Genomic DNA, 21,868 nt, shown 5'->3' on the forward strand with positions numbered 1-21,868 from the left:
ACATTTCAATACCTGCATAGTGATAATAATCACAGTGAGATCACTAGCACATGGGATCAGCACAATTTCTATTGGTATTATAAATGAAGGGTTTTCCCCTACATTTACAAGTTGATTGTTGTTGGCATAAGGAGTGTCATTGTATTTTTTAATTAATTTTTTATTGTAAAAATGTTGTACAGAGGGGCTGGGAAGGTGACTCAGTGGTAGAGCGCTTGCCTTGCATGCATGAGGCCCTGGGTTCGATTCCTCAGCACCACATAAGCAAAAAGAAAAAAGCCGGAAGTGGCGCTGTGGCTCATGTGGTAGAGTGCTAGCCTTGAGCTGAAGAGCTGAGGGACAGCGCCGAGGCCCAGAGTTCAGGCCCCATGACCGGATCCCCCCCCCCCCCCCAGAAAAAATGTTGTACAGAGGGATTACAGTTACATGAGTAGGGTAGTGAGTACATTTCATAGGAAGCATTGTTACCTCCTCCTTTATTTTCCCCCTACCATCACTTTCCTTCCCACCTCCCCAACTCCTCCCCCCATATATATATATTTTTAATATGGAACAGTTCATGAATTTGCATGTCATCTTTGCACAGGGGCCATGCTAATCTTCTCTGTATTGTTCCAGTTTTAGTACATGTGGTGCTGAAGTGAGCACAGAAGTATCATTGGGTTTTATTTTGTATCCAGTACCCTTGCCAAACTCTCTTAACAATTTGTTTGCTTAAAGTTTCTCTTGGAGTTCAACTACACAACAAGCACATTTTCTTTCTTCTTTCATCTTTTTTATAATTCATATGTTTTTGTAAAGCTTGTTTTGGGAAGGCTTTCAAAATTACATGAAAGAAGTTATAGCTTTTGTTCAGTGATGTTTATTTGGCCTTTTCTCTTATTTTTGAACAGTCTTTCCAGAGGTTATGTATGTGTGTGTGTATGTGTGTGTGTGTGTGTGTGTGTGTGTGTGTGTGTGTGTGTACGTGTGCACCCAGAGAGAGATTGAGAGAGAGAGAGAGAGAGAGAGAGAGAGAGAGAGAGAGAGAGAGAGAGAGAGAGAGAGAGAGAGAGAGAGAGGCCTGTGCCCTGGGGCTTGAACTCAGTGCATGGTGCTGTCCCTGAGCTTTTATGCTCAAGGCTAACACTCTACCACTTGAGCCATGTATCCACTTCTGGCTTTTGGTGGTTAATTGGAGATAAGAGTTCCAAGAACTTTCCTGTCTGGGATGGCTTTGAACCCTGATCTTCAGATCTCAGCATCTTGAGCAGCTAGGATTACAGGGATGAGCCACCAAGGCCCAGCTTCTTTTAGGTCTTTTAAATAATAACATTTTTGTTTTACTGATGATTTTTATATTCATGGTTTTCCATTCTATTGCTTTTATATTTATTCCTCTTTACGTTTAGATTTTATTTTATTTCTGGTAGTACTGGTGTTTGAACTCAAGGCTTCAAGCTTGCTGAGCAAGTTCTCTACTTGAGCCAAACACCAATTTCTTTTGCTTTTAGTTAGTTCTTCAGATAAGGCCTCACATTTTTGCTAGGAGCTGACCTCAGATCTTGCTGAATCCTTCTATCTCCATCTCTTCAGGAGCTGGAATTACAGGTGTACAATACCACAACAGGCCCTTTAGCATTTTCTCTTTTTAGATTAAGTTAACTTTAAATTCATTACATTTCCAATCTCTAAGAATATATTTAAGTTCTAAAATTACTCCTTAGGTACCATTTTTTAGCAGTACCTTCTCTCTTTCTCTCTAGTTTTTTTTTAATATATAACATAATATATATAATACATATATGTTGTTATTATTGTTGTTTGTGGTCATGAAGCTTGAACTCTGGGGCTGGGTGCTGTCCCTCAGCTCTTCAGCTCGAGGCTAGTGCTCTACCACTTGAGCCACAGCACCACTTCCAGCTTTTTCTGCTTATGTGGTGGTGAAAGCACTCTACCACTGAGCCACCTTCCCAGCCCTGCCTTCTATATTTTTAGATGCATTATTTAATCATTGCATTTCTATATTTTTCGTTTTATCATAGTTTATTTTTGAATCTAGAGATCACTTAGGATATTTTTATATTCAGATTTATGGGCTGGGAGGATACATTTTTGCATTTTTGATGTTGGTTTCTATTTTCGGTACATTGTGGTTGGTAGAAGACTATGATCTGATGGTATCATTCCTTTGGAATTTCTTGTGATTTCCTTTGTGGTTTAAATGTTTAAGTGTGGAAATGTTCTGGGTGGGCTTAAAGAATGAATATGTATTGTCATGTGTTGTTTGGGAGTGTAACAGTACAGAGCATGAGCTTTTTATTTTTTTCCTAGTACTGAGATTTGAACTTAGAACCTCATGCTTGCTAGTCAGGTCTTCCAGTCCTTTAGGCTGGCCTCAGACTGTGAAATGCCTACCTATCCTTCCTGCTGACTGGAGATCATAGTTACATGCACCACATGCTCAGCTTACTTGTTGAGATGAACGTTCACTAACTTTTTGCCTGGACTGGCCTCAAACATCTCCTGAGTACCTGGGATTATAGCTGTAAGTCATAGGAGCTTGTATTTAGCATGCACAAGCCTCAGAACTTAATAAAAAAAAGAATCAAATAAAGGTATCTTTTTGGTGGAGATTCTAAAATGCATAGGTTTTATAACAAATACTTGTTTGGAAAAGAGATGGCAAAAGTGTGTGTGTGTGTGTGTGTGTGTGTGTGTGTGTGTGTGTGTGTGTGTAAAGGCAGAACAGCAGTGTGTAAGTTCAAGGGCAGCAATGCTTACTGGTTTGTGACTCAGGAGATTTAGGTCAAAACTTGAGGGAAGTTAGCTCTTAAAATTCATTCCTTTTTTTGTGATGATGGGGATGGATCACTGTACCTTCCTGGATAAGCTAGGAGGAGTGATGTGTTCAAAGTTCTTGGTAAGCAAGCATTCAGGAAGTGGCAGCTATTTGGAACCTAAACAAGAGCAAAGAATTGAAATGATCATGGAAGAGGGTTCTTTTTACAAACAAATGCAGGACAGCTCTCAGAACCGTTGGTGAAACTGCTACAGAGCTCTGACCACTGATGGCAAAGGCGTGAGTCTACAAAGGGCAAAGCATGGCATTCCATAGATACTAAGATTTATAAGGACATTGGGTATTTATAGCATTCAGTTAAAAATATCCAAAGCTGTCTCCACGTTGCGTTAAAAAGAACAAAAAAACAGATCGAAATAGCCAAACTTTCCTCTTTATGTTTTGTTTAAAGTACTTTAATGCATTTTCTAAAATTGTGGAAGCAAATATACCAAATTGTTGCCAATAGCTATGGAGGGAGAGAGGAAGCCTGAGAACTTCTCATTTTCTGAAATTCCTGTCATATGTACAAATGACTTTTATGGTGCAAAGTCTCTTATATTAGCATTAAACCAAATTATTGTGATGAGAAATTTCATGTTTCAATCATCATAGATATAGGAATAAAATACAAACCCTTCTATTTTTTATTTCTAAATGGTTTAGGCGATCCTAAACATAGAATCAAATGACAATGACACTTCTAGAGTTTGAACTCAGGCTCTCATATCTGTTACGCAGATGCTTCACTCATTGAGCTACACCTCCAGTCCTTTTTGCTTTCGGTTGTTTTATAGGGTCTCACACTTTTTGTCTAGGGCCAGCCTTGGGTTGTAATCCTATTTATACCTCTTTCATAGCTAGGATCCCAGGTGCTACCACATTCAGATCATTTGCTTAGAAAAGGTCTTCCTGACTTTTTGCCAGGCTGCCATTGAACTAAGATCTCCCTGATCTCCAGCTCCCAAACAGCTGAGATTACAAGTGTGAGTTACCACACTTAGCTGACAATTTCAAATTTAAATTAAAAACTAAATTCAAATGGGCCCCAAAATATTCTCCCAAATGCAAGAAGTAGGGGCTGGCTGGCAGGTGCATCATGGACTGAGGGGAGTGTTGCTTAGTTTTCCATCACTAGAACAAAGCTTCTGAGGTAACTAACTTTTAAAGAGGAAAGGTTCATCTGGCTTATAATTATGGAGGCAAACAGATTGCTCTGGGCTTCTGGAGGGAGTAAAATGCTGGAGGAGAGAGTGTGGAACCAAGTTCTCATCTCATGGGAGGAAGAAAAGAAAAATAGGGTAGGGGCCCATAGTGTCTTCTATGACCCACCCCCCCCTCCCTGCAAAAAACCTACGATCTTTGACTAGGCCTCACCTGGCAAAATTTCCTCCATTCTCAATAGTGTTGCTCTGTGTACAGGCCTTTAACACACCGAGGACATTCTCCATCCAAAGTACAGCAAGGGGAAAGAAAATCCTAGGCTCATTCTTGAGCTGTCTGAATATCAGGCTGTGCCTGGAAGGATTGGGCATCCAAGGTTGAAGAGGGCTGCCCACGAACCACGTGAGGAGTAAGGCTGATGGTTCTTGGGGTCTCGTGTGCACAGGTACTGCGTGTTTCAGGGCCTGGGTTAGCAAAGCTCAGGGCACACGTGTGCTCATTCATCCCTCAGGCCTGGGACAGGTGAAGCAAGACCTGTGAGCTAGACAAGACACAACACACCCAGCCAAACCTGTTGGCCCTGGCTGAGAAGTCACTCAACTCCTTTACCCTCACCTCCCATGTCCCATCAGCTAGGACACAGGGAGAGTCGGCTCTGATGAGTGTCCCATTTTATCCCACATTTTGTGCCTGCCTCTTCCCTTAGCCGCTGCCTATGTCCAGTACCATCTCTTTCCCTTAAGGGGGGTCCATCTGGGTCTCCCTAGGGACTGTGTGTCACAAACCATCCTCCACAGTGGAATCTGAGTGATGCTGGTTCTAAAATGCCTCTCTAATTTTTCACTCTGCTTTACATCTTCCAGTCATACCCCATCTGGCTACCGCCGGGGCTCTCCCACTCTGAGCTATCCTGAGGATAGCTTCTGTCTGTCTAGAAAATTCTTCCTGCTCTCTTTCTGGCTAACCCCCAGCAGGTTTCAAACTCTGAGTCCTGCTCAGTTCTCTCGCTGCACATCTCCATTGGCTTCCCATTCTGGTTTGCATGGCCTCTTCTGCTCCCAAGTCAGTCCTAGGAGTCTCAATCCATAGCCCCAACCTGCAGGTCTCCAAATGTATGTAGCCCAGGGGCTGGGCTCTGCCCTGCTCACCCTGGGGCATCCAATGCCCAAATCTTTCTTGTTCATGGCACTTGGCATAGTTCTAAGGACTGAATGAACATTAACAGTATCAGTCTGTTTTCTGTGGCTAATGACATAATCCCCTAGGGTAGGTAAACAGAAAAAGAGAGGCTTATTTTGGTTCATGGGTCTGGTCTAAGGGAGAGGACCCACATGGAGGGCTGAATGGCTTTCTAGCCAGCCGCAGAAACCCAAGGAAGTGTTGGATTACCACTCGGCCAGAGAAAGGGATGTGCAAGTATGTCTCCTGCTCTCTCCTCTTCTATAAAGCCACGAGGCTTCAACCATGGGGGCTCCACCCTATGACTTTATCTAATTCTAATAATCTTCCCAATGAGTGGGGAGGGGTGTTAGATAGAGTGAGCAGCTAGTGCAAAGGGCCTGAGGAGGCCTGTATAGTGCACCAGCATGCTGGAACTCAGGACATGCACAGAGCAGTAAAGTGGTAGGTGATACAGTGTGCAAGCCTAGGGCTTAGGTCAGGTAGAGCCTTTCAGGTATCCCAAGGACTCTGGAGTTTACATGGCTTTCAGTGGTAGGTGTGGAGCCTGGTGGACATGGTGTGACTTACTTTTTAAAGTACCACTGTGGCTGCTGAATGGAGAATATGGCTTTGAAGTGCAGTGTGGGAGACAGGTAAAGTTAGGGCAGCGGTCCTGATGCTGATGGTGACTAGGATGCCCTCATCAGGACATAGGGACAGATGGTCAGGTGGAGTAGTGGATTTCCTGACAGTTATCTGTGCAAATGGAGAAAAAGGGGAGGGCTGAATGGCTTCAGGGTTTTTGCTTCGGCTACCAGGTAGGTTGGAGGTAATATTTGTTGGTAAGGGAGAAATGGTTCAAGGCTCCAAGTGAAACTTTCTATTTTACTCCTGTAAGTTAAGTTGCTGTCAGGATTTAGTTTTGTCTTCTCTGAAACTTGGATATTAATGTTTACTTTACACATTTTTGGTGAGACTCAAATAGGATCATTTTCTTCTGATGATATAAGGATGCCAGGTTTGTTCTCGGCCACGTGGAGGCTCCCAGTAGAACTCCCATTAGAGGAACACAAAGACAACTCCTTCTGATTCGCTAGCTATTGTTTCATTTGTGCAATCGTCTCTCCCATCAAGGTGGGAAGCTGGGAATAAGACCACTCTCTATGTTCATTTAACATTTGTGATAGAGTGTTTATATGGAGTATATATACAGGTTAACATTTACATGGAGCTAATGCTCCATATATTTATGTAATAAATATAATGACCAATTAAAACATAGGTTATATACATATCTATAGTGTATTTCTGTATGTGTGCTAGATCCTGTTTTCAGGACTTTATAAATACCTCAGGGCTTTTTTTTAAAGCAATAGTCTATTGGAGATTATACTCTCACCCTCATTTTTCTAAAGAGGGAATTTGTTCCAGGTCCCACAGAGAGTAAATGGCAGAGGCAGAAGTCAGCTCCCAAAGCTCTAGCTCTGCTCTAGGCTGAGTAAACCTTCCCATCTCTGGCATGTGACCTTCAACATGCCTATCTCTGGCACCCCGGACCTACAAGCATTCCTGCTTGAGTTCTTACAAAGCCCCTGTACATAAAAGCTTGCCAGTTTTTGTTGTTGCTGTTGTTGTTTGGGTGCTGGTCCTGAGGCTTGAACTCAGGGCCTAGGTATGGTCCCTGAGCTGTTTTTGCTCAACGCTAGTGCTCTACCACTTCAGCCACAACTCCATTTCTGGCTTTGGGCAGTTAATTGGAAACAAGAGTCTCATGGACTTACCTCCTTAGTCTGGCTTTGAACTGGTGACCCTCATATTTCAGACTCTTGAGTAGCTAGGCTTACAGGTGTGAGCTAAGGTGCCTGGCCAAACCTGCCAGTAATGATGACAGCACCCTCTTTGCCTCAGCCTTCCTCACACTGCTACCAGCCACCCCAACCCTCTTGTCTTTTTCTTCTAATGTCTTGAGGTCAGTCTTGTGGCCTGCATTGCTACACACAGGCTGTTTTGGTCTTCAGCACTCTGCCCGTGCCCCACCTCCCTGCCAGCTGTTCCAAGTTGCTTCAGACCCTTGCAAGTATCATGTTTTCCACTCTTGTGTTGAAACAGACCACGTGGCACATGGAGCAGAGCACTGAAGGAAAGAGATGAACACTACCTGAACTCTTTATCTTTCCAGACACACTCAGCTAGAGGACAGGTCCCTTGCACTTCATTCAGTTTTGGATCCTTTCTCCTAGCACCGAATGGCTGGATACAAAACCAGAATCTAATGCATATCCACATGTTCAATTAGCACATGTTTATTGAGTGCTTACTACTTATTGGGCAGGCCAAGGTACTGGGGCTTCATTAGGCAGGAAATGACAGGTTCCCAGGAACTTGGGAGAGTCTTGCTTCAGAGCATCCTCCTAGCTATTGGGACGTGGTGAACAAGGTGAGTGCAGTAAGGACCAAAAGATAGGAGGCTAGTAGCCCAAGCAGAGACAGAGTATAGAGGCAGCCATGCCATATGGCGCCGCTGTGAAGACAGGTCCAGCCGAAGCCACTCGCACCTCAAGCTGGGCACAAGCCTAAGGTGGAGGTGGCTAAACGTGGAAATCGTTAAAGAGAGGGTAGGACAGTGCGTGTGCTGGCTTGGCTCCAGGCTGGAACTTTGGGGCTCAGTGACCACTCTCTGGAGTATAGATCCAGATCCCAGGCCTGTTGCTTAGGTGTGTCACCTTAGCCACGGCCGGAGCCCCATGTTTAGCATCGGTAAAATGGGTTTCCAATAACCTTAGCGGCAGTAAGAGGATTAACAAGGGAGAATGCCCGGACAGCTTCTCCCAGAGCAGAGGTTGTAATTACCTGACGCTCAAACGTGTCCCCGGTCCCTTGGCGTCCCCAGGGCCTGGGCGTCCACGGCTGTCTTCCCAGGGACCGGCTCTTAGCCTATTAGGGCGCGCCCTGCTTTGATAGATTTATTTGCTTGCTTGGGGCGGGGCTTGGACCGAAGCGTGGAGGAGGAGGAGGAGGTGCAAGGATTGGAGGCGAGGGTAAAGAAAGGGAAGCCGCGGAGGGGCAAGAGCGAGCGAAGCGGGGCTGGGGAGGAGTCGGGCTGGGCTGCCGGGGGCCCCGCGCCCAGCGCACCGGAGCCGCTGGTGACCGCGGCGGGGGCGGGGGCGGCGCGCGGCGGCCAATGGCGCGCGGCGCTGCGGCGAAGGCGGGGCAGGAACCCCGGCCACTGACAGCCAAACTCGCCAACTCCGCCCTGATCCCCGCGGGATCCGGGAGCCCGAGCCGGCCTGGGGCCGAGGCCGCCCGTGCGCCGCGCTGCAATTTAGCGAACATGGCAGCAGAATGAAGAGGCCCGCGCCGGGGGGTGGTGGAGCCGGGGATCCGCGCGGGGCGCGCTGCGAGCCGCATCCTTAGTCGGCCTCCTGGTGGCCGCTGGGTTATTTCATTCGGATCTGTGGGTGGGGAGGAAGAAAGGAGACCCCCCCCCCCCGTCCCCGAAGCCAGGCGGGTTGGTGCTCCGGCCCGCAGGGTAGAGAATCGTGCGTGTGACTCGCTGGTTGCGGAAACGACGCGGGAAGGAACCGGTCTAGGGCTGCGGCGGCGCGGGCGCCGGCATGAGCCGGCCATGGGGCGGCCTCGGCGGGGCGCACGGAACCGGCCGGCGCCGCAGCGGGAAGGCGGCCTGAGACGGAGCATCGCGGGGCTCCGGGGCCTCGCACAGCCCGGGGGAGTCCCTGACGCTGTCTGCGGGAAGGACGGGAACCCCGCGTGGCGGACACTGCCGCAGTCACCGTGCTGACGCGCGCCGTGCCTGCTGGGTCTGCCGCTCGGTGCGCTCTGGGCACCTGGCGCGCCGCGGGGAGCTCGGGCTGCGGGAGCCCAGTGCGGGACTGGCTCAGCAGAGCGGTGTGCGCGCGGGTTCGACCGGGCAGCCAACAGCAGCGCCGGTGAGGATCGGAGCAGCCATGCTTCCCGGGGTGGGCGTGTTCGGCACCAGCCTCACGGCCCGTGTCATCATCCCGCTGCTGAAAGACGAGGGCTTCGCGGTGAAGGCGCTGTGGGGCCGCACGCAGGAGGAAGCCGAGGAGCTGGCCAAGGAGATGAGCGTCCCCTTCTACACGAGCCGCATTGACGAGGTGCTGCTGCACCAGGACGTGGACTTGGTGTGCATCAACCTGCCGCCGCCCCTCACCAGGCAGATCGCTGTCAAGACCCTGGGTAAGCGACCCCCCCCCCCCACCTCTCCTCCCAGCCTTCTCTCCTTCTCGCCATTTCCACATCCCAGAACCACACACTGCCTCTGTCTCGCCCTGGGGATCTGAGCTCTTACTCCAGGCTTCCTCCTTCCAAGTCCACGGCCTTTGCACATCCTGGCCTCAAGCTGGAGGCGCTTTCCCACAAGTGTGGTGCCAGGTCGCAGGAGGCGTGGAGTCTTGCAGGAGCGCGAACAGGGTAGATTAGATTGATGCTTTGCTTCTGACAGGGAGAGAGAGGTAATGTGGTCCCCAGCTGCGGAAAATGCCCCCACCAGGGCTGCACGTGTCTTCAGTTTTCCTGGAGGCCGCAGCAGTACCTGCTTTCCGCGGCGGAGGCTGCTTACCACTTTGAGTTAGTTTCTGTGCGATTAGAGTTGTGTCAGTCAGCTGGGGTTGCTTACTCCGCTGGAGGTGGGGATGGCCCTGGGGATGGGGGGATGGATGAGAGGTGTCCTGAGTTGATGAAAATGGATGGAAGTTGATGGATGGGTAAAACTAGAGGAATTTAATCTTTGAACTGACTGATTGTCTTCCCACTGATTGATTGTAAATGAGAGCCTCTACATTTTTTAGGGGTGTTTAAATGGTATGGATGCTTTGTGTTGGAAAAGGCTAGACTCTCTTAGGGGTTTCATTTGGAAGCATGTGGTGGAATTGCCTTAATGCCCTTTAGCAAGAGTTTTGAGGTACAGCAGTTGGCAAGCAAGTGGGGGAGGAGGTGATTTTCCTACCCTCACCCAGGCAATCTGAACTAGTCTCTCTGAGCATCAGCCTGTCTGTTGTGCTGGCAGGAAAGAGAAACACGTGTTTTGCCCATCAGCAGTTCACACACATATCTAGAACAATCCCAGGAAGATTGCTCAGTCTCTACTCTTCTAAGAAAATTAGAGAGCTTGAAAGATGGAGGCTTTTTTCTTTTTTCTGGTAAAAGGAGAAAAGGCTTCCAGCGAGATGAATGGCAGTATCTGATGGATTTGTAAGGAGGCAGTCACGGTGGTTTTTTTTTAATGTTTATTTTTCTTTAACTTCTGGGCCATGGTCACTTGGGTTCTTGGGCTTTGAACAGAATGTCATTGAGTTCTGGTCAATATTTCTTTTCTGTGTGAAGCATGGGGCATTTTTGCTGGGTGGCTAACTCCCTTGTTTAGATTGGATCTGTGTACATCTAATAAAGTATAACCAAGCAGTAGTATAAATCTATCTGAGCAATTTGTATAAAACCAGCCCTTTTGGAGCACTGTTTGTGCTGTAAGGCTCAGGACTGGTCCTGTCAGGGAGGCCTCTGGTGGTGACCCAGACAGAGCAACCCCAGAGCAGGGCAGGGGTGGTTTAGAGAACAAAGTTGTTCTGTGTCCTCACCATCTTTAGCCCTTGGGCTAAGAAACTGTTTGGGGAGTCTGCATTCAAGAGATGTCTCCAGACTCTTGTTTTGTGCTTATTTAAAAAAAAATGCGGTGAGGAGTAGTGTTGTAGCTCAGTGGTAGCCGAAGAGTCCTTACCCAATATGCTCGAGTCTCTGGGTTTCATCCCCAGCCTTGGAAAATTGAGTTTTTCTTCCTTTTTACTGAAAGACTAGTGCGTTACCTCAGAACCAGCCATAAGAGGCATGCTGGGTTTATTTAAGTGAGTATGGCTAACCCCCAGAGGTTTGTTTATGTTATCACCTCTTTCCGGCTCTTATCATCTTATTTAAGCTCACCTTTTGCAGATAATTCAAGGTAGTCTGCAATGATAGATAGTATGGCTTGGACTGCAGTATTGTGGCATCATCATCCCTGGAAGATTTCTTAGAGCTCTCCGTGCTTGTGACCAAGTGCCAGTCCAGTGGGTGTTTTTCACGGTTGGCTTCACAGTCATGGTTAGAGACTCGATACACACAATTCAGGAAGTGAAGTACTCCAAACTGTAATGCTGGCCCGATCCTTGGGTGTTTATAGATATTAGTGTTTGTGTGGAACTAAACCAGCCAATCTTTGAACAGCCCAGGATAACTGTCCTCCTTCTAGCAAAATCTTGGGTGTTAAGTTACTTGCCCAGCTATTGTGATAGATCTCTGGCCCTTGATCCATACTTATGTCTGGTCTCAGGCTTGTGGAAAGGAGGGCATGGTGGAGGGATTGTACAGGAATGAGTCTTTGCTGAATCATACACATCCTCCTGTTTGTCTGCAGAAATTTCTTTGGAATTCCTACCTCAGAGACCTATGAAAGGCCGTGTGTGTATGTTGAGGGGGGGGGTGAACCTACTGTGTGTGTGTGGGGGGGTGGCCAAGAGATTTCTGTGTTTAAAGCATTTCATTTTGTGGCTAGACACTAAATAGCCCCACTTAACAAACGAGGCACCTGAGATTCACAGAGTTGAGTTGAGCTGCCCAGGTTCACGCAGCCTCCAGCATTCAGCTCTTCCTCTCCACCTCCTAAGCAAGGTCCTTTTCTGCAGTTCTGCTGGCCATGTCCTACCCTCCGTCTTATCTGTGCTTCATTTATACCACCCATGGCACTGGTTCTCATACCAGGTCGATGCCATCTTCTGAATTCTTCTGTATCTGTTTCCCCTTCTATGACATCGCTTTCCTCAGATAAGTTTACTTAATTTTTGTTTTTGATTTTTGTTTTTTTTGTTTTTGTTTTTTTTTTGGTCGTTCATGGGGCTTGAACTCTGGGCCTGGGCACTGTCCCTCAGCTCTTCAGCTCAAGGTGAATGCTCTACCACTTGAGCTACAGCGCCACTTCCAGTTTTCTGGTGGTTTATTGGAGATAAGAGTCTCATGGTCTCTCCTGCCCGGGCTGGCTTTGAACCGAGATCCTCAGATCTCAGCCTCCTGAGTAGCTAGGATTACAGGCGTGAGCCACCAGCGCCCAGCATACTTAATTTTTGAATTAGGTTTCAGACCATCCCAGCCCCCTACCTGCCTCTGTCCACCTTCCTCATGGCACCAGCAATGTTAGAGAATACAGACTGGGCCCTGTCACTGGTTCCCTTTCCAAGGCTGCCGGTGACTTTCAGGAAAAACAACAACCCCATAAAACTGAAAAACCCTTAACTTCATGGCTTGACAAGAAAGAACTGTCCTCTGGACCTGCCCAGTCTCCTTTCTTGTGGGGGCCTGCCAAGGAAACATAGGCACTGTTCTGCCAAGAGTACCCTTGTCCTTTGTGGTTGCAATCAACAACAGTGGCACCTCCTAAAATGCAGCCCGAGTGAGCATCTCCAGAATCCTTTGTCTTCCTCAGCCCCACTCCCTGTGTTCCCTTGTAGGTTCTCAGCATCCTCCACTCCATCTTCTTCTGCATCTATTTGAATATATTTGTTAAAATGTAAATTGTATTTGGTTATTTTGAATAGGTTATATAGTCTCACAGTACAAATTCCAAATACTATACGTCTACAGTGAAGAGTAAATGTCGCCTGGAGAAGCAATCATGTTTGTTTCTTTTCCTCCTTTTTGGCAGGACTGGGTTTTGAACATAGGGTTTCACAGGTGCTGAGCAGCCAGTGTCTTTTTGTGTTGGTTATTTTCAAGCCAGGTTCATGCTTTGAGCCCTGACTGGCCTAGACTGTGAGCTTCCTATTTATGCTTCCTTTTCCTGGCTGGAATGTCAATGTTACTTTAAAATATCTCCTGTTCAAGGTTTTTCTAGGTATACAATGGCAAATACACGTGTAAAAAAATTTGAACCCTTCTTTCCATAATCAATAATGTCCCATTGACAGTGTTCTTCTGAGCTTTGCTTTTGTCATGCAATGTTATCTTGAATAGATACACAAACGTATAGCCTTGAAGAAGTCATTTAATATCTAAAATTTAGATGGATAATGCCTGTATGCACACACACATTCAGTTGGCCCTCCATATTTGTGGGTTCCACATCTGCAGGTTCAACCAACCGTAAATAAAAAATACTTGAAACAGTTATCTTTTCTGGGCATGTGCAAACTTTTCTCCTGTTGTTATCCCCTAAAGAAGACAGGATTAGAGTCTATGTAGCATTGCATTTCATTAGTAGTGTGTAATCTAGAGAGGATTTAAGGTTGTTGTGTGAGGATATGTGCAGGTAATGTTCAAACAGTATGTGATTTATATAAGGGACCTGAGCATCTATAGACTGTGCTACCCTTGGTAATCCTGGAAACAATTCCTGCAGATGCTGAGGAAAAATTAAATACTCATAAACAAGTATATAATAGATATGTGTGTCTCTATATATAGACACACATGTGTATGTATATATGTATACATATTAGAATGTTAAAAGTATTCCTGTTCCTATTTTTGGCCATGTAGTATCTTATCATATAGGTAAGTCAACATTTATTTCATAGTTCCGTATTATTCAGCAACCCTATTAAAGTTGCTTCCACTCAGTACTGGGACTTGAACTCAGGGCCTTGAGCTTTTGTTTGGCTTTTTCACTCAAGACTGGTGACTACCACTTAAGCCACACCTCCACTTCTGCCTTTTTCTGCTTGTTAATTGGAGATAGGAGTCTTATGGACTTTTCTGCCCAGGCTGGCTTTGAACTATGATTCTCAGATGTCAGCCTCCTGAGTAGCTAGGATTTACAGGGGTGAGTCACAAGCACTGGGCTCTTTTCATCCTTTAGCCTCTGCAAACATGAAATGAAGAAAAGCCAGTGTCATTGTTTTTGGCGGGGGTGGGGTGGGGATGAGGGTGGGGGGGCGGCGTTATCGGGGTCCATTGTCAGGCTTGAACTCTGGGCCTGGGCACTGTTCCTCAGCTCTTCAGCTGGAGGCTAGTACTCTACCTCTTGAGCCACAGTGCCACTTCTGGCTTTTTCTACTTACGTAGTGCTAAGGAATCGAACCCAGGGCGTCATGCATGCAAGGCAAGCACTCTACCACTGAGCCACCTTCCTAGCCTAGTCTGTGTCATTTTGCACACTACTCTGAAGGACAAACGCATGAATGGAGGGCGGGTCAGAGAGTTTGGGTTTATTTCATTCAGGATGTTTCCGAATTAACCTGTAGCTAAAACAATCTTATGTTTTGGCACTGTCCCTGTGTGCCCTCCCTGCAAGGCCTTTGACTGCCACGTACCTGGAGTAAAGATGCTTTTGCTCACGTTGTGTGGCTCAGAACTCAGGCCACCACCCCACCTCTCCTAGGCCAGCTATAGGCCATTCAAAACTTATCATGGCCCCCTCTACCTAAGTCATGCAGTTAGCTGTACAGTTGCCTGTCTTGATCCTTGTTTCAGTCTGTTCTCTATACAATGGAAAAAAAAAATGTATGCCTCACATACCACCTCCCCGCCATTGCTCTGTTTTCTGTGTTTCCTCGTGCTCTTGGCTAATACCAAGCTCCTTACCATGATCTGTTTGGCCTGAAAAGACCCCACCTTGCCGGATCCTGATTAGCTCTATTCCATCTGGGTTTCTGTTCTGAGATACCACTCCTACTTGGCTGAGCTCTGGGCCTTCACATTGCCTCTTGCCTTTGTGCTTTACTTCTTTGACTGGTAGCTGTTTCTCACTGTCCAGTTCTACCATCACTGATACCTTGGGGGAAAGAATGCACCCAATCCCGGGCCTGTTTGTTGTCCTCCGTCCTTGGAAGCATGCTCATAGTTTGGGAGGATTCCCCCCCTTCCCCCCCCCGCCCCACTTGTGTGGCTCACAGTTTGGGAGTTTTTTGTTGTTCATTTTCACTTGTGTGGTTGTGTCTCCTTAGATGCTATTTGTTCCCCCTCCCCCAGCTGGAAGGGGAATGCTTTGAGGGTTGAGCCCTTGTCTGTTTTTGCTCCCCAGGGAATCTTATCTTCCCTACACAGTGCCAGACACCTAGTCATCTAGTAGACAGGCTATAAATATTTGTTGAGTGATGAGCGAGTGCAGGGTACATTCTCATTGTGTGAACATATGTGTGTGTGAAGAAACAAGGCTTTAAACAGGATGTGTCCATCAATGCACAATGTTTTTGTGTTGTATGCACTAGCCTGCCACCTTTTCAGCTTTAACGTATAGCTACATCCTCTGGAGAGCTCTTTTAAATGCAGATTCCTAACCGGACATAGTAATTCCTGCCTGTAGTCCTAGCCACTCAGGAAGTAAAGAGTAAGGGGATTGCAGGCTCAGTCCCCGCAGAAAGGGAGAACCTATCTCAACAAATAAACTGGATGTGGTAGGGCACACCTGTAATCTCAGCTAGGTGAGAGGCTTAAGCAGGAGAAGCTTGGTCCAAGATTGGCTCTGGGGAAGGAAAAAAATGTGAGACCCTATGGGAAAAACAACCAGAAAAGAAAAAGCCTGGATTTGTTCAAGTGGTAGGGCCTCTGCCTAGGGAACAGGGGGCTGTGACTTTAAACCCTAGTATTATTGATGGAAAAAAAATGGAGATTCTGGGTGCAAGCTGAGAGATACACTTTCTGTCTAGCTCTCAACCAGTGTGGGTGGTGGAATGATGGAATGACCAGACAGTAGAGCTGAGATAGCTTTCTGCTCTTAAGACAGGATAGTATCTTACCTAAAATGTGCTCAGGTCGGTTTTCAAGATCCTCATTCTGGTTTTGGAGTCAGCTGTGGTCTGTTGGTGGAGTCCCTGTGGGGTGGGTGCTACGTGAGGCTGCAAGCCTTCCTGGAACCCTCTTCTCCGTGCACATTTACCTGCTGCAGCTTGTTTGGCTTTTATTAGCCAAGGGCCTGGTCAGCCTTCTGCCCATTTGTTCTATTTCACAGCAGCTGAGTTGCCCAGCACAGAAGCAGGTGTTTGGGACAGGGGACCGAGGGCTGAGGGTTGGGAGATTTCCACTTCACAGGCTGTCAGTGTACACAGCAGACAGCCACAGAGGGGGTAGTTGGACTTGTAGGGAACCTTTCTAAAATCCTAGCACACCTTGCTTTTCCAGTTCTTCCTGGAGGTTGGTTTTGGATCTCTTCCTATCTTAATACTGTGTGCACGGAAGATGATTATGTTTCTCCTGGGGTTCCCACCCCTGGACACTGGAGGAAAGGATTTCAGTCTATCCATTGCGGTGGAGTTGAGGAAGTCCTTGGATATTTAGCTGCCCTGGACCAGCTTCTAGCTGATTTTTATAACTAACCTTGTGTGTTCTCATGGCTCTGCCTAAGGAAAAAAAAAGTCCGGTTGAATTTGGTGTCATTCTGCTGAAAGTAAAGTGATGCCTCTTTTTCATCATCGTTTCATTCAGAAGCTGGCCTATCAGGCTTCGGAAGGCCCGAGGGGCCACGGCAGAGGGTGGGTAGGAGACATGCAGCCTGGGTGGGATCCTGACCCAAGGACCCTTTAGTTAACTCTTCTGAGCTTCAGGTTGTTACTTCTTCATTGAGTTTTCAGTCTATTCCCAGTACTGGGCTTGAACTCAGGGCCTTGATGCTCTACCACGTGAGACATAGCCCTACTTCTGGCCTTTTTTGTTGTTGTTGTTTATTAGAGATAAGAATCTCATGGACATTTCTCCCTGGGCTGATTTTGAACCCAAATCCTCATACTCAGCCTCCAAAGGAGCTAGGATTACAGACATGAGCCACCAAGTTCAAGCCACTGGCTTGAACTTCAATTTCTGTAGCTTTCGAGACAATAAAAGAGCCTAGCTCAAAAAGCTGTTGGCCTAAATAAGCTTTTGTCTGCCATGTAGCCAGTTACTATCTAAAACTGTACTATGCAACATGGTAACTATTAGCTACATGGGGCTCTTTAAATTTACATAAACTAAAACTATGATGAAAAAGTGAGTTCCTCAGTTGCCCTGGACACAATTGCAAGTGCTAATCTCAAAACTTGGTGGGTAGTACTGATGTGAGTAGTCAGCTCATTTGTGCTTGATCTAAACATGAACTTTTGTATTTCATTTGCTCTAAGGGAGCGAATGGGGAATCTAGCTGTTGGGATATTGGTGTCTCAGACTCATCAATAGAAGTTTAAAGGTGTGGATATGGCCTTCTCAATGTATTAGTATTAATTTTATTTTTGTGCTGGTACTGAGGTTTGAACTAGGGGCCCGGATACTGTCTCTTAGCTATATTTCTCAAAGCTGGTACTCTACCATTTGTGCTATAGTTCTTCTGGCTTTTTTTTTTTTTTTTTTTTTTGTAATGGCTCACACCTGTAATCCTAGCTACTCAGAAGGCTGAGATCTGAGGATTGTGGTTCAAAGCCAGCCCAGGCAGGAAAGTCTGTGAGATTATTTTCTCCAACTAACCAGAAAACTGGAAGTGCACTGTGGCTCAAAGTAATAGAGCACTAGACTTGAGCAAAAGAGCTCAAGGACAGTACCCAGGACCTGAGTTCAAGCCCTATGGTTTTTACTTTTCCTTCCTGGGTTGGATTCTCAGACCTCAACCCCCTGAGTAGCTAGGATAACAGGTATGAGCCACCAGCATCCAGATGGTGGCTTCCTTGCAGGAATTCTGCAGTGCTGCCCTCAGCAACCTTGTGAGGGATTGGCTTTTTTTGGTCAATATCCAGTAGAAACACAGAGAAACAAAGGGACGTAACAGGATGCTATCCAGGAACAAGGGGAAGAATTCTGACTTCTCAGCAAGGTTATTCTGTATGTACTACCAACATATGCTACATCTCTAAGGGAAATGAGCACCCTGACTTTACCCTTCACCCCATCCTTCCCTTCATAAGGGGAAAGACAAAATAAACATCAGAGCATGAAGCTTTGACTATGAGTCTTTTGCTACTTATTATTGCTTTTCTCCCATTGAGTCTCATTAACTCTGTGAAAGCAATATCCATTTGTGGGAGTGTTCCTTAGGGAACCAGGACTGCTAGATTCCAGCTTTTTGTGGCTTGGAGGGAGAGGGGAGTGTATGAGTGAGTGTGTGTGTTTGTGTGAGCGTGAGCCAGTATGAGCATACATGTGCCAGAGTGTGCTTTTCCCGAATGACTCTTGACTCATGTCAAGGGCAAGGTACTGATTTCGGATCTCTTGTTATTTAAATGTGTCCCTGGGAGCTTCTGCTCTTCTCCCACATGAATATGAATAATCAGAAGTGGGTGGTGGAAAATGAGACGTGTTCCCCTGCTCTGTCTCCCTCCCCTTCCCAATAGAGCTGGGCATGGAGGAGGCATAAAAATGTAGGAGGGGGAGGGAATGCCACATGGTTTTGTTTGTATGAGCTCTGCTCTCTCTAGTGCTACCCACATGGGATATTTGTTTACACCCCAAGATGCTGTTCTCACAGAGTCCCGGGGGACACGTTTGGAGCCCTGAGGGATGCAGCCTGTCTGATTTTATATGCAGAGTCTTTCACAAATTCAGAGCACAGAGGCAGTCTGGCTTTCTCCTGGGTACCACAATGCTACATTTGTCTGTGGAAGTGAGATTTAGTGACTCGAGACTCAACTCGTTCTTGCCTGAAGGCAGCTGCTTCCCACCCACAATGTGTGTGTGTGTGTGTGTGTGTGTGTGTGTGTGTGTGTGTGTGTGTGTGTGTGTGTGTGTGTGTGTGTGTGTGTGTGTGTGTGTGTGTGTGTGTGTGTGTGTGTGTGTGTGTGTGTGTGTGTGTGTGTGTGTGTTGGGGGCATTCCAGGAGGGATGTCTCTCAAGAGCTGTTAAAGTGCCTTCCTTTTTCCAGCCCTCAGATACAGACAGCATTATATTAATGTGTGTGGTCACATTCAGCTACTAGGAAGGCTGGTAGCATCAGTTGCATTCTGCAGAATTAGCCAGTATGGCTACTTAACATTTTCCAGCCTCTATATTCCCCACACATTTTCTGAGTGCCTACAAAGTATAAGATATCCTTCTATGTCAGAGAAGGTGAAGTGAGGTGCGGTCAAAGCACAAAAGATTTTTTATATATATATATATATATATATATATATATATATATATATGTATTTATATATTCCTCCAGGGTTATAGTCTATCCAGACTGCTCATTTTAAGGAGTTTTTTCAAAGCACAGGTGTGAGGTCAGCCATGGTACAAGTGTGTTATATCTCACGGATGGCTTCCCAGGTAGACATTGGGCCTCTTCCTTTTACAAGTAAGAATCTCAACTGTAGAGAGGTTAAATATCACATCATGAATCTGAAGGCATGTCATGTGTGCTCTACACTAACATCTAAGATCTAATAGGTCTTAAAATGGGTTTTCTTTCCTGGGAATAAGGAAAATTATTTTAGGTTTCATAGTTATGTCTCGGGTTGGGGGTGGGTATTTTGTGTTCTGTTAGATTCACACAGCTGAGAAGATACAGAATCAGAATTTGACTCAAGTTTGCCTGACTGGAGCACATGCATTTGCCAATATAACAAGCTGACAAATTATTGGTCTAGCCATAGTGGCCATGTAATCTTCATTGACATAGTACCAAAGGGAAAAGGAAAATGGAATCAGATCTTGTGCTTCAGACTCCACAAATGTATCTAACAGGAAATCGGACAAAATAAGAAAATGTTATTTAATGATCTTCTCTGTTGATTATCACTCATTTAAAAAATTAACTTATTTTTAGCTGGGCGTCAGTGGCTCACTCTGGAAGCAGTGCTGTGGCCCGAAGTGTAGAGTGCTAGCCTTGAGCTGAAGAGCTGAGGGCCAGCACCCAGGCCCAGAGTTCAGGCCCCACAACCAACAAACAAACAACACCTCCCATCCGCCCCCCAAACCCCTTATTTTTGTTTGACAATCCTTGGGCCTTGGGCTTGAACTCACTGCCTGGGCTCTGTCCCTGTGGTCTCTGCCAACCCTCACCTCAAGGCTAGTGCTCTACTGCTTGAACCACAGCTATACTTCTGACTTTTGGGTGGTTAATTGGATATATATCTCACGGACTTTTCTGCCCAGGTTGGCTTCAAACTTTGATCCTTAGATCTGAGCCTCCTAAGTAGCTAGGATTTCAGGTGTGAACCTACTGGGGCCTGGCTGCAGAACTCATAAAAAAAAAAAAAAAAGAAGCTAACATAAATGGCCAGCTGTTCTATGGATGATAGAAGTGTGACGTCTTCTTCCTTTTGTTCTGGCCTGTTCTAGAGCAGGTGTGCTGTTCTTTTTTTTTTTTTTTTTACCTTCAGGAGTCATTAGTGACATGACCAGTGGCTGCTTTAGTATTGTGGAGGGGAGGGGAATGGTAGCACACACAGCCACTGTTAGGACATGCTGGCAGCTCCCTCCCATGCATGACTGAATTTTGAGATGACCCCAGCCACAGGCCTGTGTATAATTGTCATGCCGCAGTGCCTTATGGACCAGAAGAGGTTCTGAATCCCATGCTGAATTCCTGGATTTGGGAAGCTGTGGCAATTCCACTGGAGGGTCTGGGACCACTGGCTTGTGCTGCCAGACCACAGGTTAAATTAATATGATCCCCTGGGGCTTTGTCTCAGTAATTTTCCTGACTAGAGATTATGGAAAGCAGAGAATTAGAAGGGAAGAGGCTGGTATGGGATTTGTCTCAGGTGAGAGGCTATGGGAAGGCTATTTTACAGCTGACCACTGACAGTCAAGTCAGGCGCTAACCCAGGGCTCAGGAGAGTGGGCCTCATACCTGTATGCTCATTTAGTCACCTGTGTTTCTCTGATGGGAAGAATGAGGAGGTTGACTTCGAGGAAGCTCTCCCGGGGAAATAACATGAAATAAGTAGTAGGAAAACGTCTACCTGCACAATCATGTTCAGCAAAACCGTATTTGTAATGAGTGAAGTACTCATTATGAGTGTTCCAGCTTCAGTTTCATGAATATGGGAAATACAATCCATTAAATACTAAATATACTCATTGGGATCGTGTCTACAAAGGTTGTAGCAGAGTGGAGCATTTGCTCATAATGATAAGAAAAGGAAAAGGATGTACATGTGTTTCTGTGTTATATTGATAGCTTTAACACACACACACACACACACACACACACACACACACACACACACACACACACACACACACACACGCACACCCATACACCCATTCATTCTTGCCCCAAATATGAAGCTTGTAAGGCAATAAGCCCAAATTCTAGTGAAATTGTAAAATACTGGATTTTTTTTTCTTTACAGTTTCCGTCTTAAAAACATGGTCCCAATGGGGAAGATATATTTCTTTTTCAAAATATAGATTGGAGAATGTAGCTTAGTGGTAGAGTGCTTGCTTGACTGGCATGCATGAAGGCCTGAGAGGGAGAGGAAAAGGAAGAGAGAGAAAGAAAATAATATGGGAAATGTAGCATGATTGGATGACTCTTTCACCCTGTGGTCTTTTGGGCCCAGAATGGCCGTCCCCAAGTGTGTTCCTGTGTTTGGTGAAGGAAAAATGTATTCCATGTTGACCAAAAGGAAAAGGGAACTTTCTAGAAGGAAGGAGGTAAGTCAATGTTAAGGGCTTTGCTACTGTTTAGGTGAATAAATGGACATGACCCATATATACAGAGAAGTCATAGGCACCTGGCTATAGGGAAATTTATTTATAATCTTAATCTTAATTTTTATGGCTTAAGTTCAAACACTGCTGGAAACAGCTCATCTTTTCCTCTGCCGCCGA

The 21,868-nt window shown here is 46.2% G+C and overlaps 1 protein-coding gene and 1 non-coding gene across 2 annotated transcripts in view; one reads left to right on the forward strand and one right to left on the reverse strand.

Annotated features, from left to right (window-relative positions):
• Positions 1–541: 541 nt before the first annotated feature.
• LOC138828519 (U6 spliceosomal RNA) lies at positions 542–648 on the reverse strand. The gene has a single exon (XR_011372273.1). It is a non-coding gene; the product is annotated as a U6 spliceosomal RNA (small nuclear RNA).
• Positions 649–8,335: 7,687 nt separating this feature from the next.
• The window catches only part of Gfod1 (Gfo/Idh/MocA-like oxidoreductase domain containing 1), a 101,784-nt gene continuing 88,251 nt past the window's right edge, over positions 8,336–21,868 (forward strand). The window contains exon 1 of the mRNA XM_070024542.1: positions 8,336–9,364. Within this exon, the coding sequence (XP_069880643.1) occupies positions 9,112–9,364 (253 nt within the window). The 5' untranslated portion in view covers positions 8,336–9,111. The remainder of the gene's footprint in view (positions 9,365–21,868) is intronic.

The sequence above is a fragment of the Dipodomys merriami genome, unplaced genomic scaffold (genome assembly GCF_024711535.1).
Source record: "Dipodomys merriami isolate MVZ:Mamm:240054 unplaced genomic scaffold, mDipMer1.0.p SCAF_16, whole genome shotgun sequence".
Lineage (NCBI taxonomy): Eukaryota > Metazoa > Chordata > Mammalia > Rodentia > Heteromyidae > Dipodomys > Dipodomys merriami.